This window comes from Podarcis cretensis (genome assembly GCF_951804945.1).
Source record: "Podarcis cretensis genome assembly, chromosome: 14".
Classification (NCBI taxonomy): Eukaryota; Metazoa; Chordata; class Lepidosauria; order Squamata; family Lacertidae; genus Podarcis; species Podarcis cretensis.
In genome coordinates, this window is record NC_137183.1 from 26,915,018 (window position 1) to 26,941,611 (window position 26,594).

Here is a 26,594-nt window from a genome sequence, read left to right on the forward strand (position 1 = left end):
TTGCTGGCTGCTTGCTGTGGGCTCACGTGGGTTGTGTGCTTCTGCCTGCAGCTATTACCGAGGTGCCGTGGGGGCCTTGCTGGTTTATGACATCGCCAAGCACCTCACCTATGAAAACGTGGAGCGGTGGCTGAAGGAGCTGCGAGACCACGCCGACAGCAACATCGTCATCATGCTGGTGGGCAACAAGAGTGACTTGCGCCACCTGAGGGCTGTTCCGACGGATGAGGCCCGAGCCTTTGCAGGTTAGTTGCAGCATGTTGCCGCTGGAATACTTCTTTGTTTTGTTTTGTTCAGTTTCTGCTTTTCTTGCTAAGCCTCTTGGAGCAGCTGCCGAAAATTCAAAGCTAACAATAAATGGAAAGCAATACTAAAACAACAGCAGCAGAGCCAGTTTGAAACTTTGTAAAACTTCCCAAGTTTTTTGAAATGTGGAAACGGAGCTTGTCACTTGGAGCCCAAGAGGCTCCAGCCTCTGCACCAGACTAGCCTCCTCGGGGAGGGCATTCTAGAGTCGGGTGCCACAACTGAAAAGGCCCTGTCCTGCATCATGGTCACTTCTCTGCTGGAACAGGTGACTCAGAGGCATTTCTCTATAACTGTGTGTGGTGGGAAGCGGTTATTGAGGTTCCAGAGATTTTGTCGCTTCTTCCATCTGCCACTTGCTAATTGTTGGGTCATCAGCTCCTAGGCATCAGTGTGGGAAGAGGAAAGTGATGCAGTCTCCTTGGTATGTTAGAAGTCTGGATGGTTCTTGCTTTCATTTATTTCCTGCCCCCGCCATCATTGAATCCAGGGTTATCTGGCCAGGCTGAGACCTGCAAGGAGGTGTCCTTATGCACCTTTCAACCATACCCTACAACTTCTTTCCATGTGTATCTTTTACAGGATAATCTCCATCTTGGCAGGATAATGTTTGTCTAAAATTTATTTATTGCATTGTTATCCCACCTTTTCTCCAAGAAGCTCAAAATGGCACACATAGTTTTCCTCCTCCTCCTTAATTAATGCCCACAGCAATCCTGTGAGGTAGATTAGACTGAGAGCGAGTGACTGGTCCAAGGTCACCCAGTCAGATTTCAACTCTGGTCTCCCAGGTCATGTCAGTACTTGCTGCTCTTAAGTCAAACTATCTGAAGTACCTTTCCTCCTCAGCCTGTCCTGTGCAAAGCTTAGTCATGAAGATGTGCTTTTCATACAAGAGGCCCAAGGTCCAGTCCATAGACAAAGAGTAGCAGAACTGGCAGGGAGCTTAGAGCATAATAATAATAATAATAATAATAATAATAATTTGTTTATATCCCACCCATCTGGCTGGGTTTCCCCAGCCACTCTGGCTTACAACAAAACAAAACATCAAATATTAAAAAAAAAAAATCCCATACAAGCAACAAACAAACCAATAAATCAATAAAAACCAATGACAACAATAATAATAACAACAAACAGTTTACAGTTATACCCAAATTAAAGTAACCACCAACCCCAACTAAACATTTAACCAACACCAACCTGACAAAAATGAAACAGAGGAACCAGAATTGGAACCATTTAAAACATTTTAGCCTGTTGCCCCAACCCAAGTGTTGTTCCAGCAATGTCCCAGTGGCCTCCCAGGAGCCTTTTAGCTGTTCAGGGTGAGTCTGGCCCCTGCCTCCTAGGCCAAAGCCTTGCAGCAGGGAGCAGGTCTTCCTTCCAGCACTCATGGCAGCAACAATCAGGTACCCATTGCCCTTGGGTATTGGGCAGCTTCCTATCTTCTTCCATGTTCCTGCTTCTAGATGTCCTCTAGTTAGAAGCAGGAAGCAATAGCTTTGGAGTTTTGCATGACCACTTTGCACCCCATCCCACTCACTGTCTCCTGGGTATTGGATTTGGGCTGCCCGGCAACGGTGACTGGTACCAGCCGAGTTTGTGAGTTCCTGACATCCGTTTTCCTTTGATAGATGTCATCTGTGGATTTTTATGTTTGTGTGTAACTTGTAGGAATGTGAGGCAGGGGCAGCGAGCAGTCTAAGCAGCATCTTGGCCTCTTCTTTAATTAAATGAGAGTGCCCCCTCCTCTCTCCCTTCACCCTCACTCCCCCAAGGCTAGGAGCAATTAACAATGTGGAGGCATCTGCTGTGACCTCAAGACATTGACTTGTTCATAAATCTGGTTGGTTTTCAGGATAAGTTCATTCCACTCTGGAATGTGGCTTTGAGTCCTCTGCACTAATCATGATTAAAAATGCTTGAATTATGCCACATGCAGTTCAGAGAGGAATTTTTCAGGAGGAGGGGAAAGTTGGCAGCTGGTTTTCATGGCCTCAGTCCCAGAGAACCGGCTCCCCTCCTCTTCCCTGGGAGTCATTAAATATCTTGCAGCTAAGGTGCAATTTTCTGATGGTTGCAAGACTTCCTCCTCTTTGGTCATGTGACACTTTGCTAATCACTTAAGGAAGCGAGAGAGGATCTACAGAGAAACCTTGAACCTGAGCCAGCTTTATTCTTTCTTCTCTCTCAGGAGTATTTGAAAGCCATGTGATGGAAGAAGCTTTTTAAAATACGCACAAAATTCATGGGGTTCAGTACTGTTTTATACAGCACCCTCATCTAAGTTCTTCGTAAAGCCACTTAACAGAGGCTGACCCTGACCTCTAGCATATGAAAAAAAAGATCTGTGCTGTGTGAGAGGGAGACAGCCAAACATTTCATGCTGCTGTTCCCAAGGAGTTAAGATTATTGTGACAGGATGGGAAAAGACTTAACAGTCGAAACAGGTTCACAACCTGTCTTCCATTGTGCAGTACTTAGTATCCTATTTGTGTATTTCGTTTCATATATGTTTCTTGAGTACAATAGAGTTGTCATGGTCTGGTTGGGGACAGAGGAATGATGGGAGGAACCAGCTCGGGAACCACCAAAGGAAATGGTTCAGAGCCCGGGCAGTGGTGCTGGGACAGGGAGAAGACTCGGAAGAGGAGGTGTCGGAAGCTGAAGGGGTAACAGGGCTTAGTGAGTTGGGAGAGCCTGTGGCAGAGAGAAGTCCAGAATCAGGAGCAAGCTGAAGCAGGCGAGTGGGAGGAGGGAGGTCAAGAGGCAGCGATGAGTCAGGCTACTGAAGAAGCCAGGGGATCTCCCCCTCCTGCTGCAACAGGCTCCCCACCCCCCTGACTCCAGAACTAGGAGAGGTATGAAACAGGATGAGCAAAACAAGCTGCACTCTGATTGCTTGCAAGAAGCCCTGGAAAGGCGGAGACATAAGCTGCTGTGGGGAGGCAAGGAGTTTTAGTCTCAGCAACTGATGTTGTGACCCACAGGGCTTGAGCTGCTATACTCATTAGGTCTGACATTCATCCAAGACTGGGAAGATCATGTTTCGCTAATAAAGAGGACCAGCTTGCACTGTGACAAAAGTATATTTTCGTAATTTGAGGTTTTTGAGTTTGTACAAAGTTTTGAAAATGGCAGTTGGCAGGGCAGAAAACATGGGGAAAAGCAAGGCTTGGGGAGCATTTTGGAGGAAGAGGGAGACATAGCATTAGGGAGGCCACACGCAGCACAGTGAAAGGCACAAACACGGGTGTGAAGTTGGGCTCCTGGTCTCTGTGGCTGCGATGGGAAGCTGTGAAGCCCTTGAGCTTGAAGCAAGGCAGCCTTTTATTCAGGCCTCTTCACTGGAGTGGCAGATCTAATCAACTTCCTGCTCTTTCTCACAGAAAAGAACGGCCTTTCCTTTATTGAGACTTCAGCTTTGGACTCGACGAATGTGGAAGCTGCTTTCCAGACCATTCTGACAGGTGACTTGGCACTGATGTGGGAGAGCTGTGTGGGCCACGAGAATGAAATACGGAGCCTCTAAGCTGGGAATTGGGAAACCTCAGAGTCTTCAATGCTGGAGGCAAACACAGAGGCAGTACCTTATGGCTGTTTTTTACTCTAGGGAACAGAGGAGGATTTTGGGATCTTCTTCCATGCCTTCATTGATCCTCCCTGTTGGGGCACATAATGTGTGTAGATTAGAGAGGCTCTACAGGAAAGTCCTACACCAGGACTGAGTCTTTTCTTTGCAAGATTGGCTATGCGCCTACTTGGTGGGAAAGATTGCTGTGGCAACATTTTTGATAATCTTGCGTTTTGAAGCAAGTTCGTCACTTCTTCCCTAGATCTTACTTTGTTCTGAGCACTCCCCTTCCCTGGCCTGTCACCAGAATTTGCGTTCTCTCCCTTGATAGGCATGTCTGGAAGTGTGCAGGCTGGTATTGCCCAATCTGCTGCCCTTCAGATGTTTAGGGTTCCAGCCCCCATCAACCCTGTGGCCCAATGATCAAGTAGAATGGGACTTGTCATCTCAACAACACCCGGAGGGCACCAGCTTGGGGAAGGCTGGGGTGGGCAACTCCTGCCAAAACAGTGGAAGCCATAACTGATTTCCAGCAGTTAAGGAGCGGTACTTCTTTGGAACAGAGGAAGCTGCCTTATACGGAGTCTGACCCTTGGTCCAACTAGCTCAGTGTTGTTGTCTGCACTGACTGGCAGAGGCTCTCTCGGGTTTTAGGCTCTCTCGGGTCCCCAGCCCTATCCTGAGGTGCCAGGGATTGAACCTGGGACCTTCTGCATGCAAAGCAGGTGCTCTACCACTGTTAATAGAGCCTTGCCTGTCCCATATCTAGAAAAGCAGGATAAATAATGCAGCGTAAGCAAGCACCTGAAAAGAAACATAATTGAAACTAGTTGCAGAATCCAGTTCTTTTACAGCATCTGGGGTTTCCTGGGCACAGAATTTTCTTTAAGCACACGGAGTACATAGTGTTATTCTAAAGCAGCAATGCAGCAGCAAGCAAAGGCTATAGCAGCCAAGTCTGCTGCTTGTGGCTGGAAAGCCAAACAGGAAGTATGTGACTGTTGCCATGGAAACAAAGGGGCAGTCCATTCTGTGCTGAGCACCGGATGTTAGCTCAGTGTGTGTGTCATATGACCTGTACAGGATGTACATGGGTGGAGTTTGGAGTTTTCTCTCTGTTTGTTGAACAGAGCAGACATGTTTTCTCTATATGACTGCTGAAGACAGGAATAAAACATGTAGATACATTTCTGTCTGAGTCTGATTCCCCTCCCTGGGGATATGCTGGAGAGCAGGGAGGAGGAGAGCAGTTGGTGTGTTTTTCTCACAGCCTGAGAAAAATCGCCGGAACGGACCTCGAGTGTTTTTACTGCCGGGAGTCGCCGGAGGGAGGTCAAAAGAATTCAGCCGGTGCCTGGAGAGATAGGCACATACCTCTGACCGGCCCTGAATTCTGACATTGGTAGCAGCTGACGGTTGCTTACGATCCATGGAAGTCTGCAGAAATAGGAGCAGAGCTGCTATTTTCATCCCTCTCCATGGAGGCCTGAGATGGAGGCTGATTCTCTGCAGCCAGAAGCTGACCAGAAGAAGCTGAAAGCCAAGCTACGGAGCCCAGGTATGAGATTTTCGGGCTTAAGAGTGTGAATGCAGATTGATTCATTCTCTGCTTCATGGGAGCAACGTTTGGGAAAAACAGCTCCGAGAGAGAAGAGTCTGCATTCCAAACATTCCTGTGGTTTTTCCTGTCCAAGGAAAGGAATGTGGTTGCTTAGCAACGCAGGCCAGTTTCAAGATAAGGGCTGGAAGTCAAGCTCGTGTTTTGACTACGCCCTTACAAAGGAACTGTTGAAAAGGGACTTTCCAAGTGGCCAGTGTTATTGCTGCCAGGTGCACAGAGTGTAAACAAGCCAGCTATTGGATTTTAGAGGCTTGTGTTTGAGAGTCAATGCAAGGACTCAAAATGGATGCCAAGAAGGGGGGAAGCCTGCCTTCTCCAACCCTCTTGACCAGTGACAATTATGCATCTTGGTCTATTAAGATGAAGGCCCTGCTGCAGAATCAGAGACTGTTTGAGGTGATTGAGAACCCCATCCCTGCAGCACCAACGCGTCCTTGGGAGTCACAGGATGTGAAGGCCAGAACGGCAATAATTCTGTGTGTGTCAGATTCGCAGCTTATCCATATACAAGATTTAGAGCACGCGAAAGATGTTTGGGACACGCTGAGAAGGACACATCAGAGAGATGCAGGTTCTTCAGCGTTGCTGTATTTTGAAAAGCTGACTAACCTGAGGCTTGCGCCTGATGGAGATGTTCAAGCGCACCTGACGGAAATAAAATTTCTGCGTCAGCAGATGGTGGAACGCAATTTCCATCTGGATGAGGAAGTGTTTTGCTTCATGGTGATCAACAGCCTGAATAGGACTTACAAAACGGTTGCCAGTCAGCTGGGGTCTCTCCCAGCGCAAGATCTAACGTCGGACAGGGTCTTTGCCGTGGTTCTTTGTGAACATGACAGGCTTGCCGCCCTGGAAGTCAAGGACAGGGGGAGGGAAGAACGGAGTTCTAACACCCCCACTGCTGTTGCTACTGGAGAAAATGCTGTAGCTTTGAACGTTGTCCAATGCCACAATTGTGGACAGACTGGGCATCTTCAGCGGTACTGCAGGAAGCCACGTCAGAACAAAGGAGCCAAGGGAAGCTCCACGAAGTCTGAGGCGTCAGGCAGAAGTCATGCCAAGTCACAGGCGAAGCCTGCAAAGGCTTTGATGTCCCTAAAAGCCACACCACAAGTGGGGAATTCCTTCGTTTTAGACACGGGAGCGACGGTTCACATGACCCATCGCAGGGGCTTGTTTTCGTCATTTAAGAAGCAAAGCTTCGTTGTACAACAAGCCAACGGTCGAGAGCTGGAAGCCACCGGAATTGGGACTGTGTATCTTAAAAGTCTGAACTTGACTATAAACGATGTTAATTTGGTTCCAGAGTTGAAGTACAATCTGCTCAGCGTTTCGCAGATTGCCAAGAAGGGACTAAAACTGTCCTATGATGATCAACGCTGCGAGATCTACAAAGATGGAGAGTTGTATCTTTCTGCCGAAGAGAAAGATGGACTGTATTTGTTGACTTTTGATCAAAGTGATTACATGGAATGTAATTCTTGTGAATCTAACATGATCTCTTTTGCAGGTGTAGCCAAGAAGAACGCCAAGCAGGTCACCTCGAGGGTTGACAAGGCATTTCAGCGGGTGTATGCTGATGTGATTGGTCCTTTAGCACCATCTAGAGGCAATGCAAAGTATTACCTAATATGTGTTGATTCTTTTACAGGTTTTGTCTGGATTTATCTTTTGGAGAGACCGAAAGAAGCCTTAGAAAGGTTTAAAGAGTTTTGTGACAAGGTTAAAAATATGCATGATGCTGACATAGATTGTCTTTGCACAGATGAGAAGCCAATTTTTCTCTTACAGGATTTCCAGAGGTTCCTGAAGAAGAAAGGGATAAGACACAAAATTGCAGCTTCCGAAGAAGCTTGGAAGAGATGTGTCTGTGTTAGGGTGAACAAAGAATTGCAAAAGGGAATGGAAGCGCAATTGCTTAGTTCACATCTGCCACATGAGTACTGGGCTGAGTCGCTAATGTCATATTGTTACACGTGGTTGAGAAAGGTTTCAAAAGACCTAGGATGTTCTCCTTTTGAGAAACTGTTCCACAGAAAACCTTCTGTTGCCCATTTCAAGGTTTTCGGGTCTCATGTGAGAACAGAAGCTCCGGGTGGAGTAAAGAATGCCAGAGGCATTTTTGTGGGTTATGAAAAGGGTCTCTACAGAGTAATTATGTCTGAATCTGGTAAGGTGATTCTCACAAAATTTCTAGAGAGTGCTCCTGAACAGGAGAGAGTGATTGTTCACACATTTCCCACAGGTGATGATGATGATTCTGATGATGATGATGATGAGTTTGATCTTATTGAGTTCAGTAGTACTGATGATGACAGCGATAGCTCAGACAGCTCAGTTGTCACAGTCATTGAGAAGAAATCTCACGTAATGACTAGACCCTCAGAAGAGGAGGATGAACCACTGATTAAGCTTAGTACTGGTTCTTCAGAGAGTTCAGAGGCTGAACCAGAAAGCAAGGGAGAGCAGCACCTCTTACGTAGGTCTGAAAGAGCAACGAAGGGTGTACCACCCAAGAGGTATTCAAAAGATTTTGCCAACCAAGCTATTGCATGTGTTGCTGTTGTAAACGACCAAGGTCAAATTGAAGCTGTGTCTGAGTCAGAGACAAAGGCACAACAGAGAGTTGTTAACCAAGGTAATGCAGAAGCACTCATTCCTTGGAAGTCACACAACCAGAGAGGTACATTGGTAAAACCAGTGGCGGGTAGTTCCAAGGGTGGAACTGAAACAACAGGGGAGTGTTATAAGTATAACAACTGTTTGTTTTCTTCTCTGGATGAAGCTTTGCTCGCAGCACGCATTGATACTTTAGGGGGAGTATGTTATTCTAAAGCAGCAATGCAGCAGCAAGCAAAGGCTATAGCAGCCAAGTCTGCTGCTTGTGGCTGGAAAGCCAAACAGGAAGTATGTGACTGTTGCCATGGAAACAAAGGGGCAGTCCATTCTGTGCTGAGCACCGGATGTTAGCTCAGTGTGTGTGTCATATGACCTGTACAGGATGTACATGGGTGGAGTTTGGAGTTTTCTCTCTGTTTGTTGAACAGAGCAGACATGTTTTCTCTATATGACTGCTGAAGACAGGAATAAAACATGTAGATACATTTCTGTCTGAGTCTGATTCCCCTCCCTGGGGATATGCTGGAGAGCAGGGAGGAGGAGAGCAGTTGGTGTGTTTTTCTCACAGCCTGAGAAAAATCGCCGGAACGGACCTCGAGTGTTTTTACTGCCGGGAGTCGCCGGAGGGAGGTCAAAAGAATTCAGCCGGTGCCTGGAGAGATAGGCACATACCTCTGACCGGCCCTGAATTCTGACACATAGCAGCCCTGCTGATAGACAGCTATTGATGTCTTCTTGGGCCCCTGGCAGTCAACCCTTAACTGGCCACCTTTCGTGTCCTGTCGCTGAGAGGCGGAGGAACAAGGGAGGCTGCTCATCTCTGTTAGCAGCAACATTTTCCTGGCCCCCTCGGTGCTGAGATCACTGTGGAGGCACTTGTTCTCTGTGTGGAACAGCACATCCTCTGCTTCCTGCCATCACTGTATATTTGCTCAGTTCCTCTGTGTGGAAATGAGCAGACATAGGAAGTTGCCTGATATTAGACCCTTGGCCTTTCGAGCCAAGTGGTGTCTACATTAATTGCAGTGAAAGTTAACAGCGACTGTTATCCCAAGATCTCTTTTCAATTAGATCAGCCAGGGATTGAAGCTGGAACCTTCCTTCTGCATACAAACTTCTGCCACTGAGCTCTGATTCCTCTTCATTTTGCCTAAGGCACTGAATAGCAGTACCAAGTGGGTCTTTCCTGCACAAACTATTCAGCTACCAGCAAAGTATCCTCAGTGGAATGTTAGAAAGCAACCCTTCAGCGGATCAAATCCAATTATGTGTCCACTTTAATTGAAAGAAGCTGTGGACAAGTACAGCTTATTAGAAATGAGCATTTATTATAGTGTTTACAAGTTTACGGTGGGAAGAGACTCCATTGACCAAATTATTTAAATGTGTTTCTAAAACTAGCTATCCAGCCATGTCCTCACACCTGGGTATATCCAGAAAACTACAAAACCTAATAATGAGGCAGGGAAGTGTTTCTCTGTCCCCTTATCCTACCCATCGCAGCTAGTGCCAGATTGTACAGAAGCTGCAGTGTACAATTTGTTCCCCATGTCCTCAGTGCAGGCATGTTTTGGCAGATAGGCCAGGGAATAAATGACTCTGTTTAATGTATTTTATCCCCAGAGGCTCCCAGAGCAGTTTACAGATCAGCAACAATAATAAAAGCAGTCTTGAGCCTCAGGCTAACGATCTTAAAAGACGCAACACAAAATGAAAGAGGTGGGGAGGGAAGAGGAAAACAAGCAGACTTGGGCACCCATCCTTTAGGTTACAAAGTTCTCATAATGACCAGCTGGGATGGAAGCAGTGGAAGGAGAGGAGGAGTTGAAGGCAGCTGGTTTCCTCTGTGAGTCCAGTGGAGTGGCCCTGCTTTCTCATCTATTTCTCTGTTCTGCAGCCTCATAGAACGGCTGCTGATAGGTGGCAACTGGGTACCAGTGACAGCTCGTATCTCAGCAGAGCCGATGGAGCTGTCCTGCTTTTCTCCTCTCCTTCTGCTGTCAGTTGGTGGCATGGCAACTGCCAAGTGACGGTTCAGGGAAAGGAGGATCCCTGTTGAGCTGGGGGTCTCGACACAGCCAACAGAGTGGTCCTGTTTCTTCTCACTCCCTGTGGGGCAGCTGAATAGGAGTGCCGTCCCAGGTGAAAGTTGCAGGAGCCAAGCTCAGTGGAAGCAGTCTTATCTGCAGCAGATGTGCGGGGTACGAAACCTGCAGCCCATCATCTGTTGCTGGACTCAAGTGCCCATCATCCCCTGACCATTGGCCAAGTTGACTGCAGGGGCTGATGGAAATCCGGTCATATCTGGAGGGCTGCAAGCTTCCCGTCACTGTTATAGTACTTGGTTTTACCAACCCTTTTTGTTTTTTGCTTTTAAAGCACACTTTAAAATACATTCCAAATTCTACAAAAGAGAGAACTCATTACTGCACGAGTTGAATTGGTGACAACTTGCATACGTTATGCCCAAATTCTGCAAGGGGGAATGTTGGGTTGCTTGCCCACAAAAATGGTCAGAGTTGGGAGTGAGGGGAGGTGGCAGCATGTTGCAATCCAGGACTGCCCAGCTTGCCATGGGAGGGATGGAGGGGCTTCAGCCATAGGGCAGGTGCTGCCTCTGTTAGTGACACCTTTCCTCCTCTTTCAGAAATCTATCGCATCGTGTCTCAAAAGCAAATGTCTGACAGACGCGAGAACGACATGTCACCAAGCAACAATGTGGTCCCTATCCACGTCCCCCCGACCACGGAAAATAAACCAAAGATGCAGTGTTGTCAAAATATATAGCAGGTTCCATTCCTTGAAAGCTGTGTATATTTCCCCAGGTCTAAGATGGAAATAGATTCTGAGTTCACATTGTCCTCTCTCTCTCTCTCTCTCTCTCTCTCTCTCTCTCTCTCCCTCTCCCTCTCCCTCTCCCTGAAACCTTATTTTTATTCTCTTTGGATTTCTCCATGTCTTAACTCTTCCCCTTCCCCTTTATTTCAGTATTACAAATCATCAGTTTGTTTGCATGTGGCTGCAGCATTATCAGAATGCTAGTCCCGGCAGGGCAGTTTTTAAAAAATCATGACTGATCTCTTTTCCAAACAGGTTGGCTCATTCAGCAAAGAACTAGATTGCTGCAGCTTAAGTCTTTGCAATTCTGATACTCCTGAGAGTCTGACGGAACCTTTTAAGCCTCCTTTCAGCCTCAATATTAGATGTTGCATCTCATCGAATGAGCACCTTGTGTGGCTTATCCTGTGGCTCCCAGCAGTATCCCACAGTTAACAGTACGCAGGAACTACACTAATTTATTGCTAAGAGGAGGGATCCTGGCCCAGGAGGCTGAGTTTTCTCAGTTCCTTATAGTTATATCGGTGGGTGCACCCATTCTGAGCAACCTGGTGCCCTCCAGATGTTTTGGGGCTACATCTCCCATGAGCCCCAGCCAAAACTAATGCTGATGGGGGTTGTAGTTCAAAACATCTGGATCACCAGGTTAGGGGAGGCTGATATAATGAATTAGAGTTGTACGTACGTAGCATTCCCAGAAGAAACTGCTCACTCCTCCTTCCTACTGTCCCCCCAAATAGCCAATAGTGCCACTTCATGAAGATGGCTAGTTGGAGCGAGGTAAATGTTTATCCAGTCACAGCATTCAAATAATCATATTTGTGCAAGCAAGTGGGGGATTAGTTGCTTTGCATGTTGGGGAGGGTGGGTGTAGATTTATACTGAGCCAATGCAGTACCATTTGTCTTAAGGCCCAAAGAGTTGGTGATGGGTGCCTTCTGTAGAAGAAGCAGTAAGTCGTAGCTCAGTAGCCCATCTGCTTTTCTTGCAAGTGCCTATGGCTTGCAGTACTTCGTCTCATGCACCCCTGGGCCGCTGGTCCATTTTGCACCTTGGTCTGTGCAGCAATGCTTGCTGTCATTCTCAAAAAGGCATGGAGAATATTTGCAGGATGGGGACATCATTGCACCACCTCCTCTTTAAGTCCCAAGTCCTTGTGAAAGCGGGGTTTGATTCCAGCAACCACTCAAGGCACAGGATGGGATTAAATCTAGTCTGCAGTTTTGGCAGGAGACCTCTGTTGCACGTCCCTGTTACTGGCCAGGGAGTGTGCTTGGCCTCCTCCTTGCCCTTCCTCATTTATTTAGAGCTCAGGCCATGCGCATGAGCCCTGCTGAAGAGATACAGAAATACATGCCAGAAGATTTGTTCTTAGATTCTTGCAGTTTTCAAGCCAACTGTGGATGTCCCTACTTCTAAAGCACTGTTCTACTTCTAAAGCACTGTTCAAACAAGCAGTGTTTTTTATATCTACACATACAAGCACGCATGGAATACTGTGGTATTTGGAAAGCCCATTTGCAACCAGAAGAGGAAATGGCTCCAGGAAATAGTTAGGGGGGGAGTGGACAGGAAGGAAAGAGGCTTATCACAAAGATGCCATAGACCCATATGGTGTCCTTTCCTTCCTGCTGCTCCCACCCCCCACGAGGGCACGTACAGAGTGCTGAATCTCTCAGCCAGCCTGTCGGTCTTGCGGTGCTCATGACGTGTGAGGAGCACAGAAGGCATTGCTGTAGTCCCTTCATGTTTGTGTCTTTCTCTCCTGTAGTTGTTGATCTTTTGTTCCACAACCCCCCCCCCCCGATCTTTTTGTAAATTTGCTTTGTACTGTATGCACATTCTGTACCTCAAATATTTTTTTTATGATTGATTTGAAATTATTCATTATTGGAATTCTAATAAAAGAATCACAGGGGGACTGTTCAGCTGTTGTTGAGTGGACTTCTTTGGAATTATGCTGCTGTGGGCATTCTGGTATTTAAAACATGGCACTTAAGTATATGAAGATGATTAACTTGAACGTTATATGCAGTGCAGATATTACTCAGAATAAATTATGCAAATCAATTTGAGATGCAAATCTGAATCTGTTTGCTATTTCAGTTTGCATGCTACATTGTGAGTGTGTGTGTGTGTGTGTGTGTGTGTGTGTGTGTGAAAACGTGTGTTTTGGATCGTCATGCATTATGGGTCTGTATGTAAGATCACAAAGGAGGGTGAAAGTCAGGCACTGAACAAAAAGCTCCTTCCCACTGAACACATTGAAACTCTCTTGCAGGTGCTGAAAGTTTTTGACAGTCACTAGCGAGAAAAGGCTGACTGAGAAAATTCAGCTGGCCAGACTTGTTGGGGGCCCAGTACATAAGCCAAGATCTCTCCAGAGATTGAGTGTGCATGCACAGAATTATTATTTTTTTGTTTTGAGAGTGAAGTGAAAGCTTAGCCACTGCTCTTAATTCTCCTTTCCTCCCAGGAGTGAGATCTGTTGGATTGATGACTGCCAACAAAATACTTCTCACTTGCTTTTAAACATAACTGAAGGGAGGCTCAAATCAGTTTTTCCCAGTTGACACAGTAAGGTTTTCATGAATGACAACAGCTTTAGCAACAGTGCAAGGTTCACAAAGGATTGTGTTACAGAGGTACACAGCTGAGAGAAATTCAGTTTATTTTTTACAAGGTAGACCACCGTCATACGGTCAACAAATATTACAAATGTGTCTTGCTTTAAAAAAAGTATTGCCATTACAGTGTCTAGATTCCTTTTTAAAGGAATGCTATATATATATATGTATGTATATATATATAATATTTATATGTATATATATATGTGTGTGTTTGTGTGTGGAACTGGATTTGCTTTTCACTGTCTCCTGCTGGATTTAGTAGTATTCTTCTCCCTCCCCCCCAACCCTCAATTTGGTTTAACCATCCAGTTTTTTAAAAGCCAAAGGACGTTCAGCTACCTGGTGCAGTCTCAACTGTGCAGCAACATGACACATGTGGCTACTGGAGGGAGAGTTGTGTGATCTGAAAGCTTGCACCTTCTGATGGGGTAGCACTGGGTTGCCTTCCCCCTTCCCCCATCTAGGCCTCCATTGTGCCCAAACCGCTGGTGGGGACAATTTCACCAGTCAACGCGCGTTGCTACAATCCAGGATGCGGCGCAGAGGCAGGATGAGGTCCCTCCAAATTTGTGCAGCGGGTTTCCTTGCTCCATCTGGGTTAAATGTGTTAACTTCCGAGTGAGACATGAACACAGTTGGGAAGTTACCCTGTCTGAAAAAAAGCCTTCATGGAGGACTTTTCCCATCGCTTAACTCTGAGGTAAGACTTTTTTCTTTCTATACATGTAATTAAAATATATATCCCCACTGGCCCTACAAAATAAGGTTCTGCTACTTTTCGTCATCTGCATAAGGCTTTCCTGGAAAGTAAAATGGCTCATTTGCCTCCCCCACCCTACCCCCACCCCTCATGCACACATGCAGCATTCGGGTAAATAACTACATTTCATCCTGTGCTGTGGATAAATCTTGTCATCCTTCCTGGGGAACATCCTTGCTTTGTTTCGTAAGATATCCCCCTCCCTGCTTTAGGAGAGAGAGGCCTTCAGTACTTCATCGCCGCTTCTAGAGAGGAATTAAGCTGTCATTAGTTATCTCAACTTACCGGTGGATGTTGAACAGTTCAATGGGCTGAACGGGTAGGGAACCTCAGGCGAAATGTAGGCCTCTGCCTCTGGCCTTTAGCACTCTCACCGGGGCCCAGAACCCTTGGTGCCCCTGCTTTCCACCTAGATTATTATTGCTTGGCTAGGATGTGTCCTTGAACTTGAGTAATGCCTCTTGCTTGTCCAGATGAATGACAGAGCAGAATCTAGCCAATGGCACAAAGGCAACATTGACATTCATTGCTCCACACACTTTCGCCTCTGGCCATGTCCACTACTGCCCTGTGGCCCTCAGAAAACTTCTCAGCCTCAATAAGGTCCCCCACTCTTGGGCTAAAGTCTGGCATGGACTCAGCTGAGCTTTACATCCAGCAACAAGTCTACCCAAGTCTGCTACTTGGCTGAAACCGATCCTGTACCTCAGTGGTGTAGTGGTCTGAGGTCACAGAGGGTCAAAGACCCCTTACTATTTCTGGAGCAGGGTCACTGTCTCCAGCATCCTCAAGCTGCCCAATCAGCATGAAAGGGGATGTTTTTGTCCACTGTGCTCCAAAGATAAGCATTCAGGAACACTGAAAACAAAAGGTGCTTCAGTTTTAAGAGAACGGTGTGTTTGCTTAGGCTGCAGCTCTTCCTGGCAACTTTACCCCTTATGTGCAAATAACATCAACTCCATCCTCCTCAAATGCATTTGGGCCTGGCTTAGAAAGAGTCTGGCATTCCATTTTGCCTGTAGAAGATCAGTACATCTGTGTTCACCAAATAGGAAGTGCATTCTTCTGTCCTGCATTTTTGCACTAGGAACATAGGGATTTGCCTTCTACCTAAGTCCCTGGTTTTGCAGGGTTTCAGAGAGGTATTTCCTAGTTGCTGGTGACTGAGATGCTGCTGATTCAGCCTAGGATTTTGCAACCCAAGCAGATGCTCTCCCACTGTTTCCATGCTAGCACATACCTACAGCCATGGACAGGTAACGTACAGTTTGCTCACACACTGAAGGCAACAAAGAGGGATCTCGTCAGCATTGCCCATCTCCAAAATCAGAAGCAATTGTCTTCATAAGGGGAGCCTGTTAGCTATTACAGGAAGACTTCCTAAATGAGTGTGGTGGGTCACTAATTGTCTTTCTACAACAAGAACTATTTGTTCTCAAATTACTACTCCAGCTGGGGACTCGCTTGAAGCTCTCAGAATGAGGGTGTGAGAAGCTGCCACGTTCTGAGTCAGATGATTGGCCACCTAGTTCAGTATTGCCTACACTTGCTGGCAGCAGGTCTCCAGAGTTTCAGACAGAGGACATTTCCAGCCATACCAGGAGATGCCAGGGACTGAACCCGGGACTTTCTGTATGTGAAGCAAGTACTCTTACCACTGAGCTGCAGCCGTTCCACACTCTGTTCCTAGGAACAGTGTTATAAATAAATAGCATCCATGGCCATGTTTTATAACGTAACTGCGCACCTGGCATGCACATGTTCCTTATTAAGCAGTGTTGGCTTACTGCAGCACCATGCTCTTTGGGAAAATACAGCTAGCTGGAGTGTGGGAATTCTCGCAGACCCAAGTCTTCCTGGGCCTGTCGTTTTACTCAATCCTCTTCTAGAAACTCCTTTCATTTTCCCCACATATCTGGTTCCTACCTAACTGTAATACTGTTAAATTGGTATTTCCTGGTGAAGCAGCCTCCTCTTGGCAACCTCTCTTTGCACGTGCCCTAAAAAATAATAATAATACATTGAGTCCCAACATTAGGTCACGCTCAAAACAATCTACAGGAAAAAATGAAAGTCTTGAACAGTGACAATTTCTATGTCTGCTGCGATGGCACATCTCATGTGCAAAAGGAAACACCGCAGCAAAATACTGTTTATAGAATGAGCAGTTGCCTGGTGGGGAGAGAGCCTGTAAAAAATAAATAAATCTGGAAATTGCATGTTGTTGATTTGACTGTATTAGGTGGCATGGCTTGAAGGGAGGGCGTAGATCAGTGTTAAGTGCAGCTGCTTGGCATACAGAAACTCCCAGGTTCAATCCCCAGGTAGGCTGGTAAAACCTTTTCCGGAAACCCTGGAGAGAGCTGCAGTCAGTCACCATCAACTGTACCAAGCTAGATGTTCTGAAACAATATAGAACAGTTTCCTGTGTTTGCACCTATTCTGCCAACTCTGGCATTTCTTTATGTGGCTGAGTATCTCTCTGCCTCTGAACCTTGTTTATAGTGGAATGCTGAAGTGTGAGAACAGAAGCACCTCAAGGGAGTTCCCTCGTTTCTTCTCTACTTGAAATTCACCTCTTTGGCACTCTCCACCGCTGCGAGCAAGAAGCATTTTTGAAGCAGTAGGGGAAGTGCATGAGCACCAGATAGTTTGGTTCTTCCACGCACAGTTGCAGAATAGCAAGTGCACACTCAAAACGAACGCTGAGGAACTAAGCAGAGCTCAAGCACGTTCTCTAGCCAGGATGGCAGAAGCAACCTGAGCCCTGCTCCCTCCTGTGGTTCTTCGATGCAGAGCTTATTTCTCCTCTACCATCTTGTCTTTAAAAGTTCTTCTTTTAAACCCCTCTTTTTCAGCAAGTGATAGTATAGTACATACAGCTCTAAGAACTTACAGCAAGGGATCTTTGTCTCTTTCTCCCCTCCACCCCCACCCCTCCAATTTAAAAAGCAAAGTCAAGTCAGTAAGATACACTTTGTCCAACACTAGACTTGCATGAGAAACTGCTTCTGGGAGCCTTCCCCCCCCCTCCCAGTTTGTACATAGAGCAGTTTTTCTTGGTTTCTCCTGTGATCGGTATAAAACTGTCTTGTAAAAAGAAAGTGTTTCATGCAGAAGGAAGTTGGCCCAATACAAGTCTTGTCTTCGGGTTCCTTGCATTGTGGTGTTGTTGTTTATCCAGAATGTAGCAGAACAAAACAGAAAGGATTGTCTTCTCTTCGGTCATTGCATCAGGGAACGAAGTTTATGAGTGCAGCAGCAGCACGCACAGCCCTCTAAGACTGTTTGTCCCAAAGTGTCCCATGCGTTGGGCTGTGTCTTACAGGGAGAACGTCATAGTGACAGGGGATGTGACTGTTCCTGGGCATGTCGTATGGGTTTTGGATGTAGACAGCATTGCGGAGACGAGCCTCTTGGATGACGCTGATGGTGGGCTCTGCAAAGACAAACAGGGACTCGTTGAATAGCCTCCTCTAAGCAGCCGCCTCTTCAGAAACAAAAGACTCGGGGAAAGACGTTAAAGACAAAAGATGTCGCTGCAAACACCGCGAGTATGATCCATTCCAAAGCACAATTCAAAGTGCTGGTGTTGACCTTTAAAGCCCTAAACGGCCTCGGCCCAGTATACCTGAAGAAGCGTCTCCACCCCCATCGTTCTGCCGGGACGCTGAGGTCCAGCGCTGAGGGCCTTCTGGCGGTTCCTTCATTGCGAGAAGCAAAGCTACAGGGAACCAGGCAGAGGGCCTTCTCGGTAGTGGCGCCCGCCCTGTGGAATGCCCTTCCAGCAGATGTCAAAGCAATAAATAACTACCTGACATTCAGAAGACATCTTAAGGCAGCCCTGTTCAGGGAAGTTTTTAATCTGTGATATTTTAGTGTATTTTTGGTTTTTATGGAAGCCGCCCAGAGTGGCTGGGGAGACCCAGCCAGATGGGCGGGGTACAAATAATAAATTATTATTATTATTATTATTATTGTTAGCTCTAAGCAAGGAATTCTGGGATGGGTTGTTCTAGTAATGAGCCAAGGCTCCTTGGCTCTGCTACCAAGCTTTGGGGTAGCTAATGTGGTGCCTTGCAGATGTTACTGGACTCCAGCTCCCATCAGCCTCAGACAGTATGGCCTACAGACAAGAGGGATGGGAGTTGTAGTCCAACATCATCTGCAGGGCAACACATTGGCTACCTCTACCATGAGCTGCTTCAGACAATTATTCCCTTAGCAAAAGCTTCTTTCTATGTTTACTTTGGCAGTAAAAGCATATCAATGTCTGTTCTCTTCCCCCACAGGTAGCTGGCATAGCGCTGCCTAGATGTTTAGCTCATACCATCCCCTGTGCATTGGCCATGCTTCTTAGGACTGTTGAGATGTAATCCAGCACCATCCAGAGAGTACCACACAGACTCCCGTTGAACTTTTCCACCACAGAGATGGAAAAATACCACTATGAATGGTTTAAACATGTTTTATATATATCTTGTGGCATTTTTGTGTTTAAGAGATTTAGTGTCTACTGTGTATGACTTTATTTGGAGATAGTTACACACTATTGGGCTTATATGTTACTTTCTGTGGGCTCCCATACGTACTGTATCACATTAAAAAAACTTATTTCTGACCTTTATTTTTTGTAGATCTCGTTTGCTACCTCTTTTTGACTGTTTACATTTCATTCTGTACCTCTGATTTATCCAGTATTGGAAGTGGATGTCTGTTATTTCCCTGATATTGTTGTTAATTGTTCTATTTGTTTTACTTCTCTAATAAACCAGTAGGTGAAAGTGAGCATAAATATGCTTATATTTATTTAACTGCTCCAAAATCAGAGAATACCCAAGAGTGGCATACGAAAACAGAATATAAAAGCATAACAGAGATCATTAGTATTAAAGCTTTGGGTTGTAGCCAACTGAATTAGAATATATCCACTGAAATTAATGGACCTAGTGAGCAAGGTCCATTACTTTCAATGGGTCTCCTCAGATTAGGGCAAATACTAAAATAAAATCCTGAAGCAAGAAAATTAATAATAATGTTAAAGAGAAAATAATATATCACATGCATTATCTTAGAAGAAATTTATCACAGAAATGTTAGGAGAAATGCACACAAAAATGCTGGCAAAATTGAAGACTTTAAAAAGATTTCAAACTGATGTAGAAGTGTGGCAAAATGTACTTAAGTCTAGAAAAATAAAACCAAAATTAACAGAAACACCCATCTCTAAGAAAAATGTACACACAGCAAATGTGGTAACGGATGTAAAGCTCAGGTTACTCAGAACCCCAATTTTTTCTCCCCCTCCCCTGTCTCTAAAAACCCAAATATACCATGTTTCTAGTGCCTCCAGGGCCTCCAGCTGAAAGTGCGTGAGCAAAAGCCACACACAAGCTGCTACGAATATTTATGGAATCTGGAGGAATTCTCTTTTAGTGAATTCTGGTGTACACTGACACAACCGATGTTTGAATCGGAACTTAACTATCCTTTGGCTTCCAAACTTTCCCAGAGTTTGCAATATAGTTCTCAGCTCAAAGTACGAAATGCATTAGGCTCAAATCTGTTTAAAAATGCATACACTGAGATGAAACATGCTCTTCCTATACCAATTCCCAGGTGAATCATTATTATTATTTAATTGCAGATTAATTTAGAATCAGGACCAAACAGACTTAGGAATGAACGCAGGTGGAAAGTGACACAGGCCAGAACCAGGCTGCTCCATCCACCCCTGCCAGCAATCTAGGAAGAGAGGCTTCCGCAGCCCCACACTGGTCCCTCCCATGGCTAAGGAAGCCCCAAATAAATTATGCAGAACAGTGAAAACATTAGGAAAACACAGGCATGTGCATAAAAACAAATTAAGCATACTGGCGCACAATTTGGCACGTCATGCAATTTGGATTGCTGGGATGTGGAACTTGAAATAATTATTCTTGGGCAAAGAAGCCACATAGCCCTAGTTAATAGGAGCACAGCATGGGTTACTGGTGCCCAGGGTTCACTAAGTGTTGGCCCCCCTGGTGGACTGGGTAGTGCTCAGTCCCTTCACTGGCCAGCATCTAATCAAGGGAGCCTCTCCTTCCAAACCAGCCCCAACCCGGGAGCATGGATAAGGTAGCGAAACACAAAGGCAGGAGCGCTGCTGTGTTGCTCTGAGCATGGCTCTGGCAGTGCTTTCCTGCCTTCCTCTTCCTCCCTCCCTCCTTGGTGGGTGGCGGTGGCAGCACCCTCCCACTCGCTCCCACATGGCTGGTCCAGGGACGGGGCAAAAGCGGGTGTCCCTTTGCCGGCAGTGCAGTGAAAGTGCCGCCGCCACCCCAGCCCCAAAGGTCCCACCCTGGCACTGCTTACCTCCCTGCAGCCCCAGCCTTGATGAAGGAGCCTGTCATGGGGGCGTTTCATTGCATCCCCTCAGAAATTTGTGCCCAGGGCCATGGCCCGCTGTCCCCCACGCTACACCACTGCTAGTTAACCACACTTGGGGAAAGCCCTTTGCCAGTTTGCAAAGGAAACAGCAGTAACTTCGCACCAACTCAATGGGCAATGAGAGTCGGTGTATATTTTTTGGTCTGCCCATTTGCCAGGGGTCTTCGGTGCGGTCCCCTGCTAGATGTTGCTGAGCTCCCATCGGCCTCTGCCAGTGTGGCCAATGAATGGGCAGGAGGCCACGGGGAGTTTTAACGCAGCAACACTTGGACTGCACCACCATTTATGAACCAGCACCAGCTGGACCTCCCTGCTTGCAGCTGGATCACTGGAGATACTTACCAACATCATATATGTTTTTATTAGCTGCTGACAAGGCTGGTGTGTCAGAATAGGATGCGTCCCGGTGAACGGGAGATTTCATTTCCACATAGCTGCTCTCGGAATGTTTGCATGCCATGATGGGGGGGTCTTTGATGGTGGCGTAGGGGTTTTCGCTGCTGTTGAGGGAACAGGTGCTGGAGCTGCAGGCAGATCCTTTCATATAGTCTGCAAGACAAGAGCCGGGCCGGCCTCTTAGCACACATGCGACCGGACCTCAAGGAGAAGGGGGAGGGGAGGAGGGGGTTTCTAGCCCTCAGAGCGCACAGCACAGGGACCCACCAGTTACGCCTCAGGGATCTCCGAACCACTGTCTCTCCAAACCATCTGCTCATCCAAACTCATTCGCAAGTCATTTCCTGAACATTCAGTAGGAAAGAAAACAGCCCTTCAGTGCCACGGACTCTGCGGTCAAAAGGGTCTCATTTGCTACATTAAGAACATCAGTTTGTACACACACAACCACCCCATGCCACCATTCCCCACATCCCTCAAAGCAGGGCTGGAACAATCCGCAGCCCTCTAGATGTTGTGGGGTACAGCTCCCATAAATCCCTGGCTTTTGGTAATGCTGGCTGGGGCTGATGGGAACTGTAGTCCAATAATGCTTGGAGGGCCATGAACCAGCGACCCCTGCCTTAAAAGATAACACTGGTTAAGGTCCCCCTTTCCATACCAAGAGATCATGCACAAGTCCCACCCTCCTCCCTGGCAGAGAGAACCATGCTAGCAAGCAAAGTCTTTTGGCATACTGGGTATATTACCTGTTTCAGGGGTGGCACCCGGAAATCCTGCACCACATTTAATGCAACATGGGTTTGTTTGTTTGTTTGTTTTAATTGCTTTATAGGGAAAAGTCCAGAATGGCATGATTAGATTTTCATGTTAAAATAGGTTTAGAAGGAAGATTGCTTGCTAGCAGAGAAATTCTGTGATCTCTATGGGAAGGTAAAATCCAGTTTGCACATTGCTCCCTCTTCTCTCCCCTCCCTCCTCTGCTTTTTTTTTTTTCAGACAAACAGCATTTCTTCCCAAAAATGTGAAATAAAACCATTGATATCTCTGCCTCTCCCTCCCCTCATTGACTTCCAGACTGGGAATGTTGGAAGCTCTGTGGGGCAGGGACCTGGCATTTCTGTTTTGCTTGTGCGGTCCTGCAAATCACCACTGACATTATACGCGGCAACATCATTTATAAGGCTGACACCACCATCTCATCGTAACACAGGAAACATTCATCTCGGGTGCGAAGGAGAATGCCTGCTCTGCAATCTTGCAAACAGCCTCAGACCACCAGGTAGGAAAAAAGGCTTGGTTGCCTCTGTTGTGGATACAAAGAGGGAACTGGATGATGGTCACTTACCTGTCACTTTAAGGATATTAGCTGGGGTTCCCTCCCCACCTCTCAGATTTCTTAAGGAGTATCCAGAGGAATTATGTCATGTGACCCAAAGTCCACCCCACCCTGGATGGCTCTAACTCTGCCTCTGTAGTCAGAGGCAGCGATGCTACTGAGTACAATTTCTAGAAGCCACAGGAGGAGGGGAGGAGGCGCTTGTGCTCAGGTTCTGCTTGCCATTGAGGCATCTCGCTCTGAGAGCAGGGCTACCCTTACGTTCTTGTGATTTCTGGGTTTTCTTGCTGAAAATACAGGCATTCCACTGCCACACTTGCTGCCATCTTGATAGCGCTCTCTCTCTGTTTCTGATGCTATCTGCATTTCTTAACCATCTGCATGCATTTAACACCAGAAGTTATTTTGACCTGGGAGAAATGACCGTCTGAAGGTCACGCAGTGAGCTTTGTGGACGAGTGGGGATTTGAACCTGGCTCTTCCCAATCCTAGCTAGCTACTGCACCCATCCCACAACACACACAGCCTTCCCCAACCTGCCACACTCCAGATGTTTTGGACTACAATTCCCATCGGCCCCAGCTGACAGCTGTAGATCACAACATCTGGAGGAAACCAGGCTGGGGACGGTGGCACTAGGCTGATACAACTCGCCTCGCTCTGAAGCAGGAATGGGCTGTGAAGGTGGGGAAAGGCATGACATTGGCACCCATCTCCCTGCTTCCAGCTAAGATCAGCTCCATGTATGAAAGAGGGCAAGAGACAATTCACCAGGGAACTGGTTTGGACAGTGAGCGAGGATTTAAAATGTCTCATGATGGAAAGTACCTGAGTTTTTACAGTTTGGTGAACTAGGTCCATATTGGATGCTTATGTTTTCTTTTGGGAACAGCCTGTTTTGTGTTTTTATAAAATGACTGTTACATTTATATCCCACCTTTCCTGCAAGGAGCTCAAGTTGGCATGTTCTTTGCTCAGAAAAACCCTGAGAGGCAGCGAAGGGCCCAACAGCCCCCAGTAAGCTTTATGACCAAGCATGGATTGGGTGAAAATGTCCTGATTCAACTGCTACACAACACTGGCTGCCATTTTGGCCTGGCTGTGCTTGCCATGGCCTTTGGAAATTACAAAATGCCTCCAGGGTCTCTTTCTGACTCCACTATTCACTGCTTGCTGAGCGATGAATGTTTGCATTTCCTTCCTCACGCAGGAATTCACAGGTGAGGTCACATATTTGCATACAGAGTCATAACTTCTATTTGCATTTGCCCTTCTGAGAGCGGGAGCCTCTCGTCCTGATTGGTTAAAGTGCATCTGTCTTCTTCTCTATACATCTTTCAGCGAATGCTGAAGATGCACTTCCACCCTGGCCTTTGACACCTGAGACGTGCATTTTCATTGCTCATCCTGTGACTGCAATCTATTTTAACTCTTTTTAGTTCTGAATTTTAAATTGTTGTAACCTGCCCTGGGACCCGCTGGTGAAGGGCTGGTCATAATAACAACAAAAATACTCTGTCTTACCAATAACTAACGGATACACATTTTTTAAGAATGTTCCTAACTACCTTAAGACACTTTAAAACTGATTGCTACTGGAGTTAATTTTTGTCGGTGCTATATCATTGCTGCGTCTGCTGCCCTCGGCTCCTTCAGGAGGAAGGGCATGATGTAAACTGAATATATTATTTCTTTCTTATTTATTCATAAGAGAGGCCCATTTATTTCTTACTGTTAACAGAGCCTCACAGTGCAAAGCTTCCACTTTACTACTGAATTCATTTCTGAGCTGTTTGGGCCAAAAAAAGCGGGGTGCACTGTGAAATGTAGTGACACCTCCCCAACCACCATCTTACTTTGCCCTGAAATATCTATACATAGAAATTATCACATGCAAATTTCATGCAAATTGTACCATGGGCCTTTGCAAGCATACGAATCGTAGAATTGTAGAGATGGAAAGGACCCTGAGGCTCATTGAGTCAAACTCCCTGCAATGTAGGAATCTTTTGCCCAAGGTGGGGATTGAACCCACCACCCTGAGATTAAGAGTCTCATGCTCTACCGACTGAGATTCTTTCTTTCTTTCTTTCTTTCTTTCTTTCTTTCTTTCTTTCTTTCTTACAATTATTCAAACCCCCTTTCCCTATTCAAAGTGTTGGTGCTGACCTTTAAAGCCCTAAAGGGCCTCGGTCCAGTATACCTGAAGGAGCGTCTCCACCCCCATTGTTCAGCCCGGATGCTGAGCAAAATAACTACCAAACTTTTAGAAGACATCTGAAGGCAGCCCTGTTTAGGGAAGCTTTTAATGTTTAATAGGTTATTGTATTTTAGTGTTCTGTTGGAATCCGCCCAGAGTGGCTGGGGAAGCCCAGCCAGATGGGCGGGGTATAAATAATAAATGCTATGCTATGCTATGCTATGCTATGCTATGCTATGCTATGCTATGCTATGCAACCCCCTCTGAGAACATAAGAGGTGCTTGCTGGATCAGGCCCATGGCCCATCCAGTCCAGCATCCTGTTCTCACAGTGGCCAACCAGATGCCCCAGTGGTAAGTCCGCAAGCAGGACTAGAGAGCAAAGACATTCTCTCCTCCTGTGGTTTCCAGCAGCTGATATTACTGTGTGCCTGGAGTTAACCAAGACTCCTTCTCCCACTTCTCCTATTGCTGCGGCACTGCTTCAATTGTCCACAAACAAGGGGGCTCTTGTACGTGGGTTTTAAATGAGAAAAAGGACACACACGGGGAAATCAGATCTTCCAAGTCCCATTGCAGTTTTGGCTCCAAACTTCACAATCCCACCTCAAAAGTTCTTTCCCTTTTCTTTTTTTTGGGGGGAGGGGAGTTAGACACACTTCAGCATCTCTTAGATTACTATAATGCATTATACATGGGGCTGCCTTTGAAGATAATTCAGACACTGCACCTAGTGGAGAATTCAGCAGCCGAATTACGGACTGAGACCAAAAGACCTGAGCTTATTAGCCCAATTGTGGCCTGACTGCATTGGCTACGGATTAGTTTCTGGGGTCACGTCAAAGCTCCAGTTTGGGCCCATAAAAGCTTAAATTGTTCAGGACCACAATGCTGTACGGGCTGTCTCTGCCTCAATATGAATCAGCCCAACCCTGTGGTCTCCTTCAGAGCTTTCATCTGAGGGTGGTGTGTGGGGTGGCGAAGTGCGAATGGGCCTTTTCAGTGGTGACTCCCCCACAAAGTTCATGAGATGCTCTACCATGGAAACACACCTATTCCATCATTATCAGTTTTGGTGCTAAATTAAGACCTTAATTTACTCAGATCTGGAGGTGGATCCAGATGTGACCCACCCTTCAAGACTGGCCTCCACCTGTCAATCACCTGATAGCATACAATCAGACATCATAGTCCCCCACAACTATATGGTTGTTTTCCTAATGCAGAAATTTTAACCACAGCCACTCCTGCTCCTCCTTCTCCCCATCAGCTTTCTCTTGAGCCAGATTAAGAGGCATGTAAACCAGCAAGCAGGTTGCAATGGTTTAAGTGTTGCAAGATTCAGGACAAAGTGGGGAGGGGAAATAGTTGAACTATGGAAGGCGATGGCCACCAACTTGTAAAGCTTTAGGAAGAGGATTGGACAAGTTCACAAAGGATGGTGACTGGCCAGGATGCTTCTGAATACCAGTTGCTGGAAGCCACAGGAGATTAGGGCTTTTGTGTTCATGTTCTGCTCCTTAGTTTCCTACAGGCATCTGGTGGGGCACTGTGAGAAGAGGATGCTGGATCAGAATGGCCTGATCCATCAGGGCTCTTCTTCTTATGCTCTTTTGTTGAGAGGAGGAACAGGTCCAGGGGAACTTTGTCACTGGGCTGAGGGGCCTTGCTAATATGACCAACCATGGACTCAGCTACACTAGTAAAGAAACAACGATTTGAAGGTGCTATAAACACGCAACACCAGATGGCGTTAGAGAGCAGAAAATGTTTATATGCCTTTTCCCAAAGGTTTTATTTTATTTTGTTATAATGATCTAATTCCTGAAATAAATTTAGTGGTCGTCCGTCCCCCCCCGTCCCCCCCCCCCCC

The 26,594-nt window shown here is 46.4% G+C and overlaps 2 protein-coding genes across 8 annotated transcripts in view; one reads left to right on the top strand and one right to left on the bottom strand.

The window, feature by feature from the left end:
* The window catches only part of RAB11A (RAB11A, member RAS oncogene family), a 29,673-nt gene extending 16,783 nt beyond the window's left edge, over nucleotides 1-12,890 (top strand). Inside the window, exons 3-5 of the mRNA XM_079954409.1 lie at nucleotides 52-245; nucleotides 3,702-3,782; nucleotides 10,774-12,890. Of these exons, the coding sequence (XP_079810535.1) occupies nucleotides 52-245; nucleotides 3,702-3,782; nucleotides 10,774-10,913 (415 nt within the window). The 3' untranslated portion in view covers nucleotides 10,914-12,890. The remainder of the gene's footprint in view (nucleotides 1-51; nucleotides 246-3,701; nucleotides 3,783-10,773) is intronic.
* Nucleotides 12,891-15,135: 2,245 nt separating this feature from the next.
* MEGF11 (multiple EGF like domains 11) overlaps nucleotides 15,136-26,594 on the bottom strand; it is a 349,752-nt gene continuing 338,293 nt past the window's right edge. For 4 of the 7 annotated variants that reach the window (XM_079954211.1, XM_079954210.1, XM_079954212.1 and 1 more), the window contains 2 exons: nucleotides 21,129-21,335; nucleotides 15,136-17,793 (listed from right to left, as the gene is read on the bottom strand). In XM_079954211.1, the coding sequence (XP_079810337.1) occupies nucleotides 17,633-17,793; nucleotides 21,129-21,335 (368 nt within the window). In that variant the 3' untranslated portion in view covers nucleotides 15,136-17,632. Of the gene's footprint in view, nucleotides 17,794-21,128; nucleotides 21,336-21,449; nucleotides 21,527-26,594 lie in introns of those variants that run through there. The other 3 variants (XM_079954215.1, XM_079954214.1, XM_079954213.1) reach the window with 2 other exon arrangements.